Here is an 18866-nt window from a genome sequence, read left to right on the forward strand (position 1 = left end):
TCAAAGGGTGTGTGGAGGGAGGGGCCAGAGGAGCAGGATGGCCAGGATGGGCGCCCACAGGGCTCTGCGGAGTGGAGAGGCCTGGCGGTGGGGTGCGGCTGCAGTAGCTCCAGGCCTACACTCCGCTCATGAGGCTGCTAGGAATGGGTGCGGCCCGTGGTCCTCAGTCTCCTTGGGGATGCTGCTTGGAAACCAAGCGTTGCTACGTGCGAAGGGCAGGAGACTGGTCTGGGGACTATGGCGTTGGTGCCTCTGACAGAGAGGAGGATCCTGGGCCCAGAGGCTGGCGTCCAGGCCCGCGTCCGCGTGCAAGTAACCGAGAATAGGCCCCTTGGGACCTGCACAGCCTATCCTGGATTACTTGAACGAGGCCACGGCCTTCGCCAGGGCCTTGGTCCTCCTCTGGGCGCCTGTGGCTTCATTCCCTCAGGAGAAAGAGTTTCTGATCCCAGCTCTGGAGTGTCTACTGCCAGGTGAATCATAGCACAGTCTGGAGGGCTGGGGGAGCGGGGCAGCTCCTTTGAGAATGGGCTGGCCACAGCAGGTCAGGTCCTGAGGGCTATGCTCACAGTCATGAGGAACGAAGGGATTCATTTCTCTCCTAATTTCCGTCATGCCAGTGGGCAGCCTCTCCTTCATCCCACTATCTTGTCACACGGGCCAAGATAATAAACGCAGAAGCCTTAACTGCTTCTCAGATGTGGAGTGAGTTCTGTGGATGCTTGGGCAAATGTTAAAGGCCAAGTGCCTGCCATTCTGGCTCCCTGATGGCTTTCCAAAGCATGAAGCATGGAAACACCAGGGACGGGCCGCTGGCAGGCCCTCCTGGCAGGGGAGGAAGGGGGACTCGAGTACCCGGCAAAGAGCCCTGTGTCAGGAACAGGAGACTGGAGCTCTCATTTCAACTCGTCCTGCTGCATGACCTTGAACCACCCCTCTTCCTGGCTGAGCCTCACTCCCCCCGTGTGGATGGTGAGGTAGCTGGACCCGTTGACTCCAAAGGCCCCACCAGCTCTGACACCCAGCATTCAAGGGTCAAAGAGACTACCGACATCTCCAAGGAAAGACAGCCTGTCATGGCTCAAGTACCAAGGGCGAGTTTTCCTCCTGGGATATAAACACACCAGGCCAGAGGCTCTCCCTTTAGATCTTGGGGTTGACAAGGAAGACGACTGGAGCATTTCTGTGGAAAACCTACAATGTCTTCCCACAGCGTTTCCAATATTTCACAAGTGAAACTATTCCTAGAGGAGCTTCATGCAATAAAAAGAAAAATAAGGGGCAAAAATATCAGAACAAAGATGCATGCCAACTGACTAGGGCATCTTTATTCAAAGCTTCCGGCTGATCCAAAAATGCACACCCTTCCTCCTTTCCCTTTTGGGTTGGGCTTTACTAAATATTCACAGGAGAACACGATGTAGGAGTGACAAGGTCAGTCTGGAGTGGCTGGCAATCTTTGACAACCTTTGCTGAGAATCTACCCTAAGTCAGTGACTTGTGACATTTCCCTGTTGCCTGCTTGGAGAGTAGCTAAAGCAATTACATAGGGAAGTTAATTAGACCATCAAGCTAGGCCAGTGGGGGATATAGAAACTTCTAAAAGCCTGCATCAAATCAAAGAACTATTTGAACTTGCAACCACATCTAATATTTACAAATAGATTATAGCTTCCCTTATAAATGAAGCATAAAATTCATCCGAGTGAAAAAAAAAAGCATAAAATCACTGAATTTTTAATAAAGTCTGCCTCCTCCTGATTCAGTAACAAAATGATTACGGAAAGGGGAATTTAGAAATACAGTTCATAGAAAATGTAATCACTAAAAAAAAATGCAAACTGAAACTCAGATTTAGCTTTGATTTCTTACCTGATGTATAGTTCCATCAATTTCAACGGGAACAATAAAATCAGCATTACTAATAGGCTGGAGAAAGAAGAAACTATAATTAATATGTCTGAAAGAAGAAAATAAAACTGGAAACTTTAGCACCAAAAAAGCCTGCCTGGACTAATGTTTTTAATATTGGACAAAACAGTTCAGGGGGACGTTGGAGCATGCTTCAGTTCCTCAAAATAAATATAAGCAGGAAAGCATGTTATTTTCTGTCCTGAATTCTGTCACATTATCAGCATCTTTATTACCTGCCTGGCCCCAACCACAAAGAGTGCTGCGCCTGGCTTGGAAACAGGGCTCCTCTTAACTCCTGGCTCTTGCCTAGAGTGGCAGGAACCACTGCTGGCCACCAGGGGGCGGAGGCGAGGGCCTCACAACCCTAGAGGACAGCGCTTGTTTAGTTGCTACCTGTTCAGACTCTGCGGTTGTATGGACTGTAGCCCGCCAGCCTCCTCTGTCCATGGGATTTCCCAGGCAAGAATACTGGAGTGGGTTGCCATTTCCTTCTTCAGGGATCTTCTCGACTCATGGATAGAACCTGCATCTCCTGCATTGCAGGCAGATCCTTTACCACTGGACCCATCTGGTAAGTTGCACAAGTACAGACATGCTCAACACATGGGCCCAAAGTGGGGCCACTGGATATACGGGGTGAAGTCAGAGGCCACAGCCCACGACCTTGGGCAGGCTCTTTCCCCTCTGGACCTTGGTTTCTCCTGTCCTCCACAGTTAGAGCAATGGGTCTGATGAGTGCCCATGGCTCCGTACAGCTGTGTGCGTGATTTCCAGCCTTGCCTGGCACCGTCTCCGGCCCTGGAGGCGGGTGGGGTGGGGTGGGTGGGAGAGCCACCACACTTAGACTGCTCTGCGCTGTGTGATACAATACCTAGCACACTCACAAACGTCTGCATATTTAAAGTAACCCAACACTTAGTGACACTTAGAACTCAAATACGATTCTTCAGCAGTCACTATATTCTCAACGACGGACTCGCATACCGTTCTAAATGGAATTCCACAAATCAAGTGGAAACGAACAGGCCCAAGAGAATCATGAGATCACAAACCCTTGGGATAAGGGGGAGAGGAACAGAAGGAGGGAGACTGGGTGTGATGGTCCCTGGGCAGGGGCAGGGGGTACAGGGTCTCTGGAAAGAATCTGAACTAAAGTCTGTCTTTGAGTCCATTACTATACACACACGTTGTTCTTTAAGACATACACTGGAAAACTGTGGGAAACACTAGGTCACAGAACCATTACTAAGCATTCACTAGAGCACTTGAGCCTTAAGCTTACAGTTTCCTCGCTGCTTTGGTTGGAAGGTCAAGGATGAGCATGGTATTGAGCAAGTATGAGTCGTTTCACAACTAAAATACAGAATGAAGTGAGAACACAAAAGACTGAAGGAAGAAATTCTCATGAGGCGTTAGATTGTGACATTCTATTCCACAAAGTATATATAACAAGGGGGCCAAAGCCAGGGCTGGAAACATGTGTCTCTGGGTCTGTGTGCTGTATAGTTTCAAGGAGAAAAGTTCTTAGCTTTTGGATTCTCAAAGGGCTTTGAGATGCCCAGAACCTTAAAAATCATACAATATTCTGCTTGAAAATGCAGGCAGCTCAGGGAGGGAAGAAAAGAAGACATGCTATTCACATCACCTGTCTATCAATGCCCTCTGAGCAGGGAGCACCAGGGGCTCCCAAGGTTCCATCTCTGGAGCCATGAGCCCTCAGTAACCTTGGGCAGCCTGGCTGGTGATGCCCACACTCCCAGAGCTGCTAGAAGGAAGCTGGCTATGCTGTGATGATAACTGACCCTTGCCCTGAAGGCCTTTGCTCCTCAGGGACTTGAGAAAGTTCTAAGCATCCTGCCCACAGCGGAGGAAAGGCTTCCAATGCAGTTCACAGTTGAGTTGGGATATAAGGTCACTGAATCGCTGGGATCAATCCTGGGAAGGCCCGTGTGGGGCTGTGGAATGAATGGTGCCCACATGCCCCAGGGGCTAGCCAGGCCATTTCTCACTGCCAGGAGGGTGTGTGGCCCCTCCTCCACACTCCCAAGGACTCCAGGACAACTGCCTGGCCCTGACCTGCCAAGGAGGATTCTGTTTAGTGAGAAGCAGGCCCAAAGAGGGATGTTTCTGGCAGAGAGGTCTGCAGGAAAATTTGATAGCTCTCTCCCACTTCCCATACAGCCATCAAGGAGAGACTGGCTGGTGTCAGACACACACTTCATCTCAGGTGGTGCTTTCATGTCTCCCAGCAAAGAAAGCAGGGTCACGGGCTGGTGGTAAAGAGAGGAAAATGGTGTAACTGGCCAGCAACAGTAGGGCAGTTCCAGTACCATAAACACCCCAAGGAAAACAGGACCAGGACCCCATACACTTTCCGCTTCCCCCTCAACACACCAATCCCCTATTTCCAAACTTTTTCATCATTTGCTTATTTCAAACAACTTCAAAAATTGGGAAAATGATTAACTCATTTCTTAGGAGTACAGACATTGCTGTTCCCCTCTGGAGGCCCAGGCTTCCCAGGGGGCACAGTGGTAAAGAATCTGCCTGCAATGCAGGAGGCCTAAGAGACACTGGTTCGACCCCTGGGTCGGGAAGATCCCTGGAGGAGGAAATGGCAACCTGCTCCAGTATTCTTGCTTGGAGAATTCCATGGACAGAAGAGTCTGGTGGGCTGCAGTTCATGAGGCTGCAAAGAGACATGACTGAGCACATACATACACACATGGAGGCCCTTGGGTAATTAGTAATTTTGGCTGCTATTCTGGTGGGGAGATTGAGAGGGAGGAGTGAGGGAGGTGATGGAAGTAAGACTGTGATGCTCACGCTGAGCGTATTGCAGCCCCTGGCCTTCAGAAGGGAGGGCATGCAGGGGGATACACACTTAGCCATGAAGCTTAGGAAAAACTCCAGCAAGCTCTTGTCATGAAAACCGTTAAGATAAATGACTGAATCTGTTCAGATGCCATAACTCTGAAAGTCTTCTTCAGAGTTGGGCATCTTCCAAAAGTTGGTCTGGGAAGATTTCCAGGATAGTCAGTTGCTTGCTAGTTTTCAACTGTGTCTCCCCTTGTCCTTCCCCATATAAACTGCAGCCTGTACAGTGCTCAGTTGCCTAGACAAACACACAGCAGTGTCCTGGGGCACTGACTGCCTTGTGCCACCTGGAAAGTATTTCTGCAGGGGGCAGAGTGTTGGAAAACTTAAACTGCATAAGAATGAGGTCTCAGGGATATTGGCAGCCCAGTGGGTTTTTTTCCTCCCAAACTAATTATGTTAATATTCAACTACTCAAGTTAATGTTCACCTGAGTTAATAACCAACTGTTACTGGGATTTTATGAACAGTGAAATCATATGCCAACAAACCACAAGCTTTCATCTTTTTACTTTTCCATTTTTCAATACAATTGTAGCCAAATCACAAAGATCACTGATCATTTTTTATGTTGATTTACCTTAAATGAACTGTGCACCAATGTTTCATCTAAATCGATGACCACACATTTCTTTCCATAGTCAAGCACCGTTACCTCTGGAAGGAGGTATTTAGCTGGTGGCTAAAGCGGGAAAAAAAAAAATCAATATTATTACCTTTATATAAAATATCAACCAATTCCCTTACTATTGTGTTACACTATGTCAATGAGGTTAGAAACGAAATCAAACATTTAAATACCGGGTTAGGTGCATCATGGAATTTTACTAAAAACAATAGGAAGAAGTAGCTTACAGCTTAAGTTTTACCAAACAAATAACTGTGCCACTGTCTGAACATCTATGATGAGGGCCTGGGCTTTGGAACCAGACAAATTTCGGCTGGAATATCAGCTCTGTTTCATCAGCTCTGTTTCTTGGCTCTGAGTTGGAAGAATAATACTTACCATAAAAGGTCGTTATCAGCTATAACTGAAGTAAAACATCCAGCATTCTGCCTGGCACATGTGTGGTAGCTATTGCTATTATTAAAATGGACAACATGAAAATGAATGTTCAATTATAACAGCTATTCTAACCATGCATCGCATGTTCTGGGGTCATATTTCATTTTAAACTCACTATGGTATGTAAGTATATTTTAGAGTTATACTGGATCATAATATTTTTTTAAGTGACTGAAATTCCGAAAAACCTTTAAGAGGAACAATAGAACCACCAGCAAAATGCAATCCAAAGTGAAAAGTGAAAGTGAAAGTCACTCAGTTGTGTCCGACTCTTTGCAACCCTACCCATGGACTATACAATCCATGGAATTCTCCAGGCCAGAATACTGGAGTGGGTAGCCAGCCGTTCCCTTCTCCAGGGGATCTTCCCAACCCAGGGATCGAACCCAGGTCTCCCGCATTGCAGGCAGATTCTTTACCAGCTGAGCCACCAGGGAAGCCCAGTGGTCCAAAGTGACCTCCAATAATAGGAAACAGAAATAAGGGTGGTCCACATGCAGCGCCCCGTGTTGTGCACGCCCACGGTGGTGCATCACTGGGTGAAGGTGACACTCTTCTTCCTTTAGAGTCTCTGGCCCTGGAAGTCACACTTGAATTCACATGCTGTGTGTTAACCAGAAAATCCATTTATATGTCTTTGTAGTAGTTGACAATCTTATGATAAAGAGGTCATAAAGAGTTAAGAAGATGCTGGGTATCTTCAGCCAATCTCAATTTTGGACTTAGAGTATTTATTTCTTGGGCCTTGATTCATTTTAGAAACGATTTTAAGCATTTCAGTTTATTCTGTGGCATATTCAGTACTCAATATTAACTAGCTAATTTTCTGTCCTGGAGGAAGGTCAAGCTCTATTCCGGAATTAATGCAAAACAAAACAACAAGAAAATATCTATCTGTCCCGAGCCACTGAAGAATGGACAAATTAGCTTATCAAATAAAACAAGAAGAAAAAAAGAAATCTAGAAGTATTTCTTTCCAAATGGCTCTTTCTTTCTCTTTTTGGTTTAAGTTGAACATTAGTCAAGGAATTTGTTTTAAATTTGGACTTGAGCTGGTTCAATAGTGAATGTAACACAGGCGGTCAACAGGTTAGGTAAATTTGCAAGTGCAATGATTATCTTGGCTGGAGGGCTTGTCGGGGTTGAGCAGGATGAGCCTGTGTGGAGACAGGAGCATTTCTAACGCCAGGGGCTCTCTCTAGCGAGTATGTCTCATTCTCTCCAACATCACCCAGGAGAAAAGGCCCTTACGGCCTCCCAACTCCCTTGGGTCTAATGAATGTTCACAGGCAGAATCCTTGATGGTGTGGCTCTGGGAAAGACGTGTCTGAGACCCTGGGTGTGGGATCCAGGGTCCTGGAAAGGACTTTGACCTTCATTTCAAATCAGCAAGCAAGTTTTATTTTTTAAAAAATGAAAATAAACCAAGGGAATTTCCTGGAAGTTCAGTGGTTAAGACTCAGTGCTTTCACTGCTGGGGCCTGGGTTCAATCCCCGGTCAGGGAACTAAGACCCTGTATGCTGTGTGGCATGGCCAAAAACAAAGAAACAAACAAAAAAAACCCTGCAAAACTTGCCAGAGGTCCTGTATCAAAAAGAGATTTAAAAAGGCATAGTGTAATGAGCCCAATAAATGAACGTAATGTAGAGAACTGGGGTTATTTCTGTTGTGTGGACCATAGCAGGAAACATACTTGCAACTAAAATAAAAATTTTTTAAAAATTTTCTATCTCATAATTATGTAATAAAAACACATTCTGATTGTAAAGAATATAGACACATAAAACACAAGTATTCCCTCTTCCATATCCCCCATTCCTTTCCCCAGGTGCCCCCCTTTTTAGTTTAGTGTGTATCTGCCTAGACCTTTTTCTATGCATTTATAGACTAAAACAACATTTTAACTTTATGTAATTGCCAGCCTGGAAAATAAGGATCTAGAACTTCTATCCTGAGCATATCTGAAAACATCAAAGATCTGCCAAAAGTGGCTCAGTTATTTTCCAATCTCAAGAATAAAAATTACTTTCTTCGCAGATTTAACCCATACTTTACAAGCATTCTCTGAGTTACCAGTAAGGAAGAAGCCTCCCCATATTATTTTAAGAGAGAAAAGAGTGAGTGGGGTGAGAGGCATAATAGGCAAGCTATTGATTTATCATTTGTGCTGCAGAGAACAAGGCCAGGCTGGGGCCATGCACTGTGCAGGGCGGGTGGGGGGTGGAGTTTCATTAATCCTTAGCCTGGTTCCTAAATGCACGCAGCTTCACAGAAAGCTCGGCTTTAGATTAATGCAAATTCTTCAGACCATGGGTAAGAATTCTTCCGGACAGCTGCTGTGTCCTTGGAACATGCAAGGACACTAGATAACTGCAGTAGTGTTTTGTGACTTCAGTGATCTGCTCAGGTGATGCTTGAATCATTAACTAAAAAATGTCTCGAGGCAAATTTTCTCTCAGGCCATCATAAAGCTGAAGAATAGGAGAAACACCAAGTATATCAAAAAGAGCTTTTTCTGAACACGATGACTTGTTCCAAAGCATGGGTGGGCATGGCCAGGGGGTGGGAATGGGGGCAAGAAATCATGTGGGGTGAGGGAGGGGGTAGGTCTGGGGAGGGTACTCACACCAGTGATCTTCCTGGGAGTGGAAGTGGGAGTCCTGTCTTTGGTCATGAACTGGCAGCCAGGAATAGTTGATCTAAGGTACTCACCCCATACCACACTCTCACAAATCTTACAAATGCAGTGCCTCTTCTTGGGACACTGGATGCTGGCCTGTGCACCTGAGTTTTCAGGCTCTGAGTCTGCACACTGTCCCCCACCATCCCCACGCCTCCGAGCTAAGGGCAGAGTCTCAGGGGTGTCGGCAAAGGGGACTCGACACCCCCTCTAATGAGAGGGGCTGCTCTGCTTATATGCTTTTCATAAGGTCTGCTGTTTATTAAAGGCTTATAAAGCCAGCAGCACAGAAACTGAACTGTTAGAAAACAACTTTCTCCTCTCCTCTCTCAACACTTTTCTGGCTCAGCTGCACTGTCTCACTGGTGCTAGGAGCACCAGGCTGGCCTGTGATTCCAGCAAGAGTGTGGGAACTATGGGGTCAGGTCTACACTGGGGCCAAAGCGTTGAGTGCTCACGTTCAGCCTCACCACCAAACTTTACTGTTTCCCAAACTGTTCCTCTGCCTTTTTCCTTACCCTTTGATACCCGACTTTTACCAGACAGACCATGAGGCTTCTAATTAGATGTGCAGAGGTCCTCAAACCCCAGCTCCCAATTGGGAGACAAATGTTACTAAGTGGCACATTTAAAACCAAGTCCAGATAGAGATGTCACTTCCAATAGGTGTACAAAAGATGGGTTAGTCAGTACATGATGCTGGGACAACTGACTTGCCACTTGGAAAAGCAAATAAAGCTGAACTTGGGCTACCTGGAAAAGCAAACCAGGGTGAATTTCGACTTCACACCTTACATCAACATAATCCAGATGGATCAAAGACTTAAGTGTGATGATGAAATTGTTAAAAATACTAGCAGAAGATGTGAGTCACAGTCATAGAGTGGGGAGATCTTTCTCAGCATGATGTAAAGTTCAGAAGTCATCAAAGATAAGATGAACACATTTCCCCATACAAAATTAAACTTCTTTGTGGTCAAAATGATTGTGGACAAGGCCAAAAGATACATCATAAATTTAGGGGAGAGTGCTAATTTCCTTGAAATTTGAAAAGATAATAGTATAAATGAATAGGGAAGAAGAAATACATGTGTGCAATAAACTTGTGAAAAGATGTTCATACTCATTCAGGAAGAACTACCAATTAAAGCAATAAATCAATACCATTCTTTACTTTTAGATCAGCAAAGATTAAAGTATTTCCTAACCACCATTTTTGATAAAGGAATGGACTCTTGGTAGGAATTTAAATTAGGTCTTTAGAGGATAATTTGCCTTTAATCTACCAAAAATATAGATTGACCTAGCATTTCCACAACTAGGAACTGATCACCTAGATACTATCACTCAGGTGCACAAACACAAGAATATTTATTTTTAAGAGCACAGAAGTGGGAGCCAAGTAAATGCCATCAACCACATGTAAAACAATGAGGCAGCTTGTACGGACTAATATCTGGAAAGACATTCAAGGTATCCTGTTAAAAGTGAAAAACAACTTGTAATACTCTCACTTGTTTAAAGATGCCTGTGTTGATTTAGAAAGTTTTTGGAAGGATATACAACAAATACTAGAAGGGTATTCTAAGGAGTGAGATCAAGTTGGGGGATTTTCTTTTCTATTTTAATCTTTCAGTATTTTTTTTTAAACCATGACTTTGAATAATGAAAAAATATGAATGAGGGCTTCCCTGGGGGCTCAGTGGTAAAGCATCTGCTTGCCAACGCAGGAGACACGGGTTTGATCCGTGAACTGGGATGACCCCACATGCCATGGAGCAACTAAGCCTGTCTACCACGACTACTGAGCCTGTGTCCCAGCGCCCGTGCTCTGAAACGAGAGAAGCCACAGCAGTGAGAAGCCTGCACGCTGAACACAGACAGCAGCACTGCCTGCTGCAACTGGAGAAAGGTCTGCACAGCGAGACTCAGCGCAGTCAAAGACTAGTAAAAATTAAAAAGTATGAATGAAAAATTGAATGATGAAAAAACGAGCTTAGTAAAAAAAAACAAAAACAAAATCCAAAGACCCAACCTGCACATATAAACTACAGCATGTGAACAACAAAAGGAGGACTTGTGAGGTGAGCAGCAGTGAGGGGCCTCCAGCTGGATCTCCTCTGGGCACCTTTGTCTTCATGGCCTGGACAAAGCTTTCACAGAGCATGAGGACTTAGTTTGGAGGCTCAGTACAAACCTGGACTTCTGATCCTGCGGAGCAGCGCTCCGAGCTCTCGGGGCTCTCAGTACTAACCACTGCCCTTTCTGGACCACAGGGCAGTGTTACTGTTTATGTGACCTGCAACCTTGACAGGTAGGCGCCGATTTCGCAGGGGACCCCAAGGCGCGAATCCTTTGGCAAAGCTGGCCTCCAGATGGGCTTGGGTTCGGTCCTGCCTGCTGAACAGCCAGTGGGGCACACGTGGTGTCCATCAGTGGGCCTGCTTTTCTGGAGGTGATCATTCAAAGATGTGAGTTACTTTGTTTTCCTGCAAGGTATTTCAGAGTCTTAAAGCCTGACCCAGTGTCTCACATGTAGGGAACAGTGTGCAGTTTACTGACCTAACACTGAGCTAAATTACAAAAGACGTCTTTTTCCCTCTTGGCTATTTCATTCTGGGATTCTAGAAAGAGATTTGTGGAGAAAGGGTCATTTGTCTCAGTAGAGTGTTTGCCCTGACAAATACTTTGATTCAGCACTTAACTTTATAGATAGCCGTGAATTAACTCTGGAAAAAACCCAGAGTTATCAGAGTACCAGAGGTAGGGGGAGAGATGCCACCTGTTGTCACCTGTTGAATGTAGACATGCTTGCAGGAAAAATACACAAAACTACTCTGTTATAAAGATTACAAAGAGACCCCTGGTAGCAATCCCACTGGGTACCCTACTCAAACACTGGACTAGAAGTTGTGCTGATTGATCCATCTTTTTGATCCAAGTCAGTGCTCAACAAAGCCTAAACCCTAGGCACGCTGGCAAAGTCACAATCACTCCACAAACTCACGCAACTTGCAAATCAATGCAGAGTTAAAGTTCAGGGAAAAAAATTCCTAAGTGATATCCACTACCAAATTTGGAGTCAATTTGTACTAATGAAATCCATCCTTTCTTTCAATGTAAGATCGGTGTCTCTTGGATGCTCCCAGAAAACATGTTAAAAAGCCCAAGGAAAGACAGATGAACAGACTTCAATCAGACAATCTGAATCAGATTATGGATTAGAATACCAATTTCAGGACATCTGGAAAAAAAACACACCTAAGTCCTTCTCTAAGGACAGACTGTTTGAAAGATCTTGTTTGATAGTGGCACCTCAACTGCAGGTTTCTTCTGGGAGTTGATCACTGGCCGAAGATCAATGCTTCCTGCTGACTGGCCTCAGGCTACCTGGCTCGGCTGTCAGCGCAGAAGGAAGAGGACGAGAGGTGGGAACAGCAGCTGTCTGAGGACCGGCCTGTGCTGGGGTCAGACTCCGGTCTGTCTCCTGAACTCCAGGACAGAACTTGGTGGCTCAAGGGCATGCCCAGCTGCGGCAGAGCTGCGGTACAGCCAGCCTGGGAGAGTCAGGGCGGGATCAGGGGATGGGTCGGGGGTGGTCCTGCAAGGTCTCTGAATATGATTGGGCTGATTTTTCTGATGGAGCCATGGCCAAGCTATTGACACCTGAACAATCAGAAATGGCCTGCTCCCCTCTAGGAGGGGGCGTATGCGAACCTGGTACCACTGAGACAGAACCTGTTGCAAAAAACCTCTTTGGGACAAAAGTATGGTCTCCCAGTCCATGGGGAGGGGGGAGGAGGAAGTGCTGCCTTAAACTTATTCAGGAGGTCCTTCTCAGAGAGAAAGGTCAGAGTTTGGTTAATAGATGCTGGTTGCTTTGCTGTTCTTGAGAAAGTTCTCAGAACTCCCTGCTCACAGTTTAAAATGTAGCTTCACTTTCCCCCCGCCCTCAAACACAACAGAGCTCTTTATACCACAATTAAAAAGCTCAATATAAGCCAAATATTTAAAAAAGTATTTTATATTAGTAGGCCCAAAGCTACAAGATTCTATGAGTGTTAAAACTGGATAAATATACGTACACTTGGTATGGGAATGATCTGCCTCTGGTCACCCTAAGGAGAAAGAAAAAAACAAAATCATTGTCAGGTTTAAAGAGAAATAGATCATATTCTCAAAAGAAACTTCAAAGCACTCTTGAGGACTGCAGCCATATGACCTCCTGGCCTCTGTACCTTGGTGGGATTTAATGAGCAGCAGGAACCCAAGAACAGTCCTCAGTTACTGGGCTCCACTCTGCCTCCCAGCCACTCCTTCCCCTGACAAACCAGGCCAGGTTCCTGAGGCTCATAAGTCACCGTGTTTATTTAAATAGCGCCTCCTTTACTCCCAGGAATTTAATCCTTAATTGAAAAGGAAAAAGGAAAACCCATATTTTACTTTGATCCATGAATCTCACAGCTGGCTTGTTTCTTCTTCAAGTAAGTTTTTCTCCAAAGACTAAAGCCTCAAGTCAATATGATATACAGGGAAATGGAGACAGTAACCAGATTCTGAGGACCCCCTGGCCACTTCTGGCCCTCTTCTAGGGGAGGACTGGGCAGACGGGACAGGCAAGGGGCAAGGAATACCCTCCAAGGACATAGGCAAGGGAGAGCTTTCCCATGAAAGGGAACTGAACCTGTATTGGTGGGGAGTGTTCAGAAAATTCAGGCCCCAAGAAAGGGCCTCAACAATTCCTTATCCCCAGAATGCCAGTCACTCCAAACCTGGTCCATGGAAACACGTCATGTTAGCATCACTGAGAAAAGCTAATACAAAAGCAAATTTATCTCCACTGAGAATTTCCAGCTTCTGTGTTTCTTCTTTTTCAGCTGATGGGATGGGAGGCAGTGAGTCACAGCATCATGGTCCCTGATAAGGAGGTGCATGGTTCACGATCTTCCACATGGAAGGATTTGTGAAAGTGTATCCTTCTTTATTCAGCGGGGTCCCTGGGGACAGGGGTCTCATGAGAAGAAGTCAAACCTGACTGACACAGTGGCAGGTGGCTGGTACCTTTCTGATCTCTGCTCTAAGAACCATTTAGCAACTTCTGGATTATCTCCAGCCCCTCGTCATCACCTCTGCAGTGTGACAGTAGCTCTCGTTTCCTCCTGACATACTCTTGATGGCGCTTTCCTTCCTCAGGACACTGGGGGCTTGTCTTAAGGACTCTCAACTGACTGTCATCATTAAAGGCAGAGGTGTACTATTCCCCAACATAACAGCGCAAACAAATCAAATCTCAGTTTTCAAGAACTTATGCAGAGAAGTGCATTTCAGAAGCTTTTCAATACTATTGTTCCTAACATCTGGAGATTGGTGGGACAGATTTTAACCAGAGGCTCACAAGCCCACTGGGTCACTGAGGACCCTCTCAAGCCTGCACTACCGACATTCGGGGCCTGAGGACTCTGCTGCGGGGCTGTCCTGTGGTCCGTAGGGTGCTCAGCAGTATCCCTGGCCTCCAGGCACTAGAAGCCAGTAGAAACCCTGGAGCGTCAACAGAAATGTCTCTAAGCACACGTGTGTGTGTGTGTGTGCGCGCGCTCAGTCTTGAAGTTGCGTCCGATGCTTTGTGATCACACGGATGGTTGCCCACCAGGCTCCTGTGCCCATGGGGATTCTCCAGGCAAGAATACTGGAGTGGGTTGCCATTTCCTCCTCTTGGACAGCTTCCTGACTCAGGGATCGAACCTGCTATCTCCTGAACTGGCAGGTGGATTCTTCACCGCTGACCCACCAGGGAAGCCCCACGATGTCACCAGACACTGTCAAATGTTCGCTAGGGGAAACAGTTGTCTCCAGTGGAGAACCAAAGTGCTAGTGGGGAGATGGCAAACGGCCCCCAGACACAAGTGCATCTTTAGACTAAGTGAACGCGTCAGTGAGGTGAGAGGTAACACCACTAAATGGTTCCTTTGGAAGGGCTTGATGAAATAGACCACAACCAAAGCTGCTACCTCAGACAGGTATCTGGGTTTGAAAATGACCCTAGAGGTTTACGTGTGTATGTGTGAACATGGGGCATGCATGGATGAGTAAGCATCTAGCAATGGCATTCACTCTGGCCTCACCCTCAGCAGTCCTCCATGGTCTCTGCCATTGGAGTCTTCAGAGTGCCAAGTCCTCCTCGCCTCTGGTCAGGGGCTGCAGACACTTTCATACTTTCATTTTGGGGCAACTGGTCTTCCGTTCAGGCTGTAATTGGACAGTCGCAATGGCTGTCACACCAGGCCACTGCTCAGAAGCTTTCCTCTAGGACATAGTAAATACACACGATGCATGGAATCGTTCTAGCCACATCCTTCTCTCCTTCTCCAGCAGGCTGAGCTCAAAGAGGCAGAGAGAGCCTGGGAGGCAGTGGTAGAGACAGGCCTGCAACTGGCTTCCACATCTACTGACCCTGGGTTTTACGTTCCAGTGCCCTGATAGACAAGTGCAAAGGGCAGAGGTGCCCCACTTTGACATGGGCTCTTTCTACAGGGTCTGGTCTCCCAGACTGCAGGGTTAGGGATTATGCAAATGATGCACTACTCATGGTTAATGCTTTAAAAAGCCACTCTGACAAGTGTTAACCGAAGGACATTTCCATGAACGAACACTAGGTCCAGGTAAGTCCAGCTCTGCTGCAGGAGGTGCCTTTAAAGACCTTTATTTCCTGGTAGATACAGCTAAGGGTTCCAGGAAACCTTCCAGGGTGAAGGTTCTTCAACACCACCTGCTTAAGCCATTGATCTAGGCAGGTATTCATTACACACAACTTTTACTATGACAGCAGACTCCTCTCTCTCTCTTTTTTTTTATTACAAGAAAGGGCTGATTTTCATAATCTTTATAACCAACTAAAAAATAAAATCTCTTTCTAAACTAAATAATCCTAATGACTTTGAGGTAGATGATGATGTTGTCAGATAATGAAGTAATTAGGCATTAAGATATAAAAATAACAAAACTGAGGGAAAGAAAGCACTGATTTGAAATTATCTTAAGTTTGGATGGAAAATTAAGAACAATTCCAATTCAAAGTTCTAAGCACAAAATCCAGGTATGTCATGCAGGGGACTTGCTTCTTCAACTGGAGATGAACCTGGCACCTAATGGGAAGCATCCACCGCAAACTACAAAATGACTGTACCCATGAAGAAGCTATTGACTTTGCATTTGATTTTTCCAGCTTGGCTCATTTCCCAAAGGTCAGGCTTTGGAATCTAACATGTCTTCTTCAGCATTTAACTAGTTCTTTGTCGGTAGAAGGGGCTGGGACTGTTTCTCCACACATGAACTGATCTTTGTCATAAATCACTTTCACAAGGAGAGAGCAGCTAGGGCACGTTGCCACATCTTCCCCGTTCTTTAAACCTTTCTTGATGATGCAGAGATTACCCCACACGGGCAGGAGTAGAAACACGTTCCCGAGTCCTTGTCAAATTGGAAGTCTCAATCTCCACCTTGTCATGAAACACGGCCACTGTCACTGGGCCAGCAGAGGTCTGTCACTTCGGCAACCTGACCCAGGCCGGGGCAGGTCTGACTTCAAGGGTGCTGGCCCAGCTGGGCTAATTCTTCTCTTTTTTTTTTTTAATCCTCTACAGGCCTAGGGTACAATCTATGTCCCCTTCATTAACAGGGACTCTCTACAGCGGTGATTTTCAAACTGTAAAAGTTGACAGTTTAAGGAAAGAACACTGAGGGAAGATACAGAATACAGGGCTGTGACAGGGTTTACAGGCAAATTTCATTATACAAATTCTACTGATATATTTTTCCACATTAACAGAGGGTAAGGTTTAATATCTCTTAAGGCAAGTTATCTTTCATTATATTGTTCCAAAAATTTCTCAGCTATTCTTAGATAGTTTTTCTTCTATGTCAATTTTAAGTCTTCCTATTCAGAAACACAGCACATTTCTCAATAAGAGCCACCATATCAAAAGCTTTTAGTGAATTCTCATTTTTTGGTAGTATTTTAGGTTTTCAACGCAAATAATCACGCCATCTGCAAATAAAATTGGCTTCCTATCTTTTCCATATTTATATCAATCGTTCCATTTTCTTATTACATATATTAGCCAGAACTGCCAATGATTTTCCTATGTTATTGGCTGTTTATTTTTATAAGTCAGCTTTTTGTCATGCTCAAATGATATTCAACTATGTATCTGGCTGTTGATTGGTATGTAAAGGTTTATGGCTACTATATACGTCATGTATTAGATGTTGTAACATAAAATGTCCCTCTTTCTCTTGTTCAACACTTTTGGCCTTGAATTCTGTTTGTCTGATTTTAACACTGCCACTTTTGCTTTCTATTTATTTGATTTGCTTTGTACACTTTGCCCATCTCTTTATTTTCTACCTTTTTTTGGTATTACTGTATGCTGGATGCTGGGTCAGAAACTATTCGCCACCTGCTGTAAGTCATTAGCACTGTTTACCAAATAATTCCAGTTCTCTTTCTGGGCACAAGGTAGGATTATACTTTCATGCTCTTTGAAGTTAAGTATAATCATGGGAATTGCTTTGGCCAATAAAAAGTAAGCTGAAATGAGTCTTGTTACCTCTGAGTGAAAATTTTAAGAGCCAGTGTGATTTACATATTTGTTTTTCTCCTGATGTGACATGAGATTACTATTGTTATCCCTGCTTCCTTTTGGCTTATATACTTCTGCAATTTTTTTTTGCTCATTCTCTTACTTTGAACTGTTCTGAATCATTTGGTTTTGAATATGATGTCTGTTAGACAGCATGTGGGTAGAACTTGTTTTTACCTACTGTGATGATCTGACATAAAATTTTTTATTTGATATGTATAAAAGAATATATAACAAATGTTTATGACTAAACAAGGTAGTTAAATCCACTTATATTTATTATCTGCTTTTTTCCAAGTTTCTGTTTCTCCTCTGGACTTTCCATTTCTTTGTCTGTTCCTGGTTCTTTAACTCTCTATTTCATACGTTCAACCTCCCACAACAGAATGTGATAAAAATGTGAAGTGACTCTTCTAAATCGCATCAAATATGTTCTTTCGTTGTGAAATGGGAATGACTGACATAACCTGTAACAAAATGATGAACTTTTTTGGCAATTTCAAATCTTTAAGAAGACAGAGAGTCTTCCTACGGATGTTCGTCAGGGATGGGACAGAGACCCCGCGGAGGCAGTGGAGCATTCGTACTAACCTTCTGGAGCCCGCCGTTCTCCTCCACCAGCGGCGGAAGCACGCTGGGGCCGCTGCCTGGCGGGGCCTCCACATTGTAGTCACGGAAGCAGCAGAAGAAGGAGCTGAGGATGCCGCGGCTCCTTTGCTTCTTCAGGCTAACGTTGCACTGGGAGGCTGGGGAGAGAAACAGTGAACAGTGCCGTCAAACGCGATCTGTGGTGCCCGAGACCAACTCACGGCCGGAAGACGAAGGGTACCAGGACGCCCCTCCGAGAGACTGCTGTGTGACTCCTAGAGGGCCGGGTGGCTGATGAAGTCCAGTCCTGCTGGCTGGACAGAATTCCCCTGACCTTGGCCCAGCGGGGGCTGTGTGCTCATGAGCCGACCCATCCCTGGGGTCAGGTGCCGTCTGCAATCCTGAGCCCAGCAGATAAAGTCCTTCAACCCCGCACAAGCTCTACTTCGAAAACACAGATCCTTGCAGGCACAAATCAGACCTGACCGTCGCTGAGAAGCAGTCGTCTGTGAAGTGTGAAGAAAGACTCACTTGCAAACTGGGTTCCTGGATGCTCCCTGCTCACCACAGAAAGACTGGCTTCATGGGTAAAGAAATAAGGCGTGTGAGGGCATGAAGCAGTTTTCTTCTTAAACTCTGCCACTTGTCAAGAAGTTGATAAGAGCCTGGACCCAGAGCGCCTAGGGGTGGATGCTTCCGTCACGCTTAAAACAGACACTGCAGGAGAGACGGGACGGAACACGAGGGTTGGCCAGGACAGAACCCATCTTCACGAGACCCAGGGCAACACGGTGCCACCCACTCAGTCCCTGGCCTGCACTGGACTGAGGCTCCAGAGGGAGGGATGGGTCCTTTCTGTTATCTAGGGCTCACAAGACAAGCTGCCACAAGTCAGAAATAAAAGGCAAAAATTAGCGCTGACGAGAAACACACCTCCGGGGAGGACGCTGACAACGTAGAGGCGCAGGAGCGTTGTGCCTGGGAATGCAGTCCCACCACATACCACGTCTGGGTGGGTCAGCAGCGCTGAGCACAGGCTGCCGGCACAGGGAGCACGCCTGGGGTTGACGGGAGAATCACCACCGCGGGAAACTGTTCAGT

The 18866-nt window shown here is 45.6% G+C and overlaps 1 protein-coding gene and 1 pseudogene across 6 annotated transcripts in view; both read right to left on the bottom strand.

Moving 5' to 3' along the window:
* CTDSPL (CTD small phosphatase like) overlaps window positions 1–18866 on the bottom strand; it is a 119924-nt gene that overhangs the window by 12991 nt on the left and 88067 nt on the right. For all 6 annotated transcript variants that reach the window (XM_043442301.1, XM_043442300.1, XM_043442297.1 and 3 more), the window contains 4 exons: window positions 17769–17923; window positions 12624–12656; window positions 5372–5473; window positions 1873–1929 (listed from right to left, as the gene is read on the bottom strand). In XM_043442301.1, coding sequence (XP_043298236.1) covers window positions 1873–1929; window positions 5372–5473; window positions 12624–12656; window positions 17769–17923 — 347 coding nt within the window. The remainder of the gene's footprint in view (window positions 1–1872; window positions 1930–5371; window positions 5474–12623; window positions 12657–17768; window positions 17924–18866) is intronic.
* LOC122424986 lies at window positions 12667–17758 on the bottom strand (annotated as a pseudogene).

The sequence above is a fragment of the Cervus canadensis genome, chromosome 22 (genome assembly GCF_019320065.1).
Source record: "Cervus canadensis isolate Bull #8, Minnesota chromosome 22, ASM1932006v1, whole genome shotgun sequence".
Lineage (NCBI taxonomy): Eukaryota > Metazoa > Chordata > Mammalia > Artiodactyla > Cervidae > Cervus > Cervus canadensis.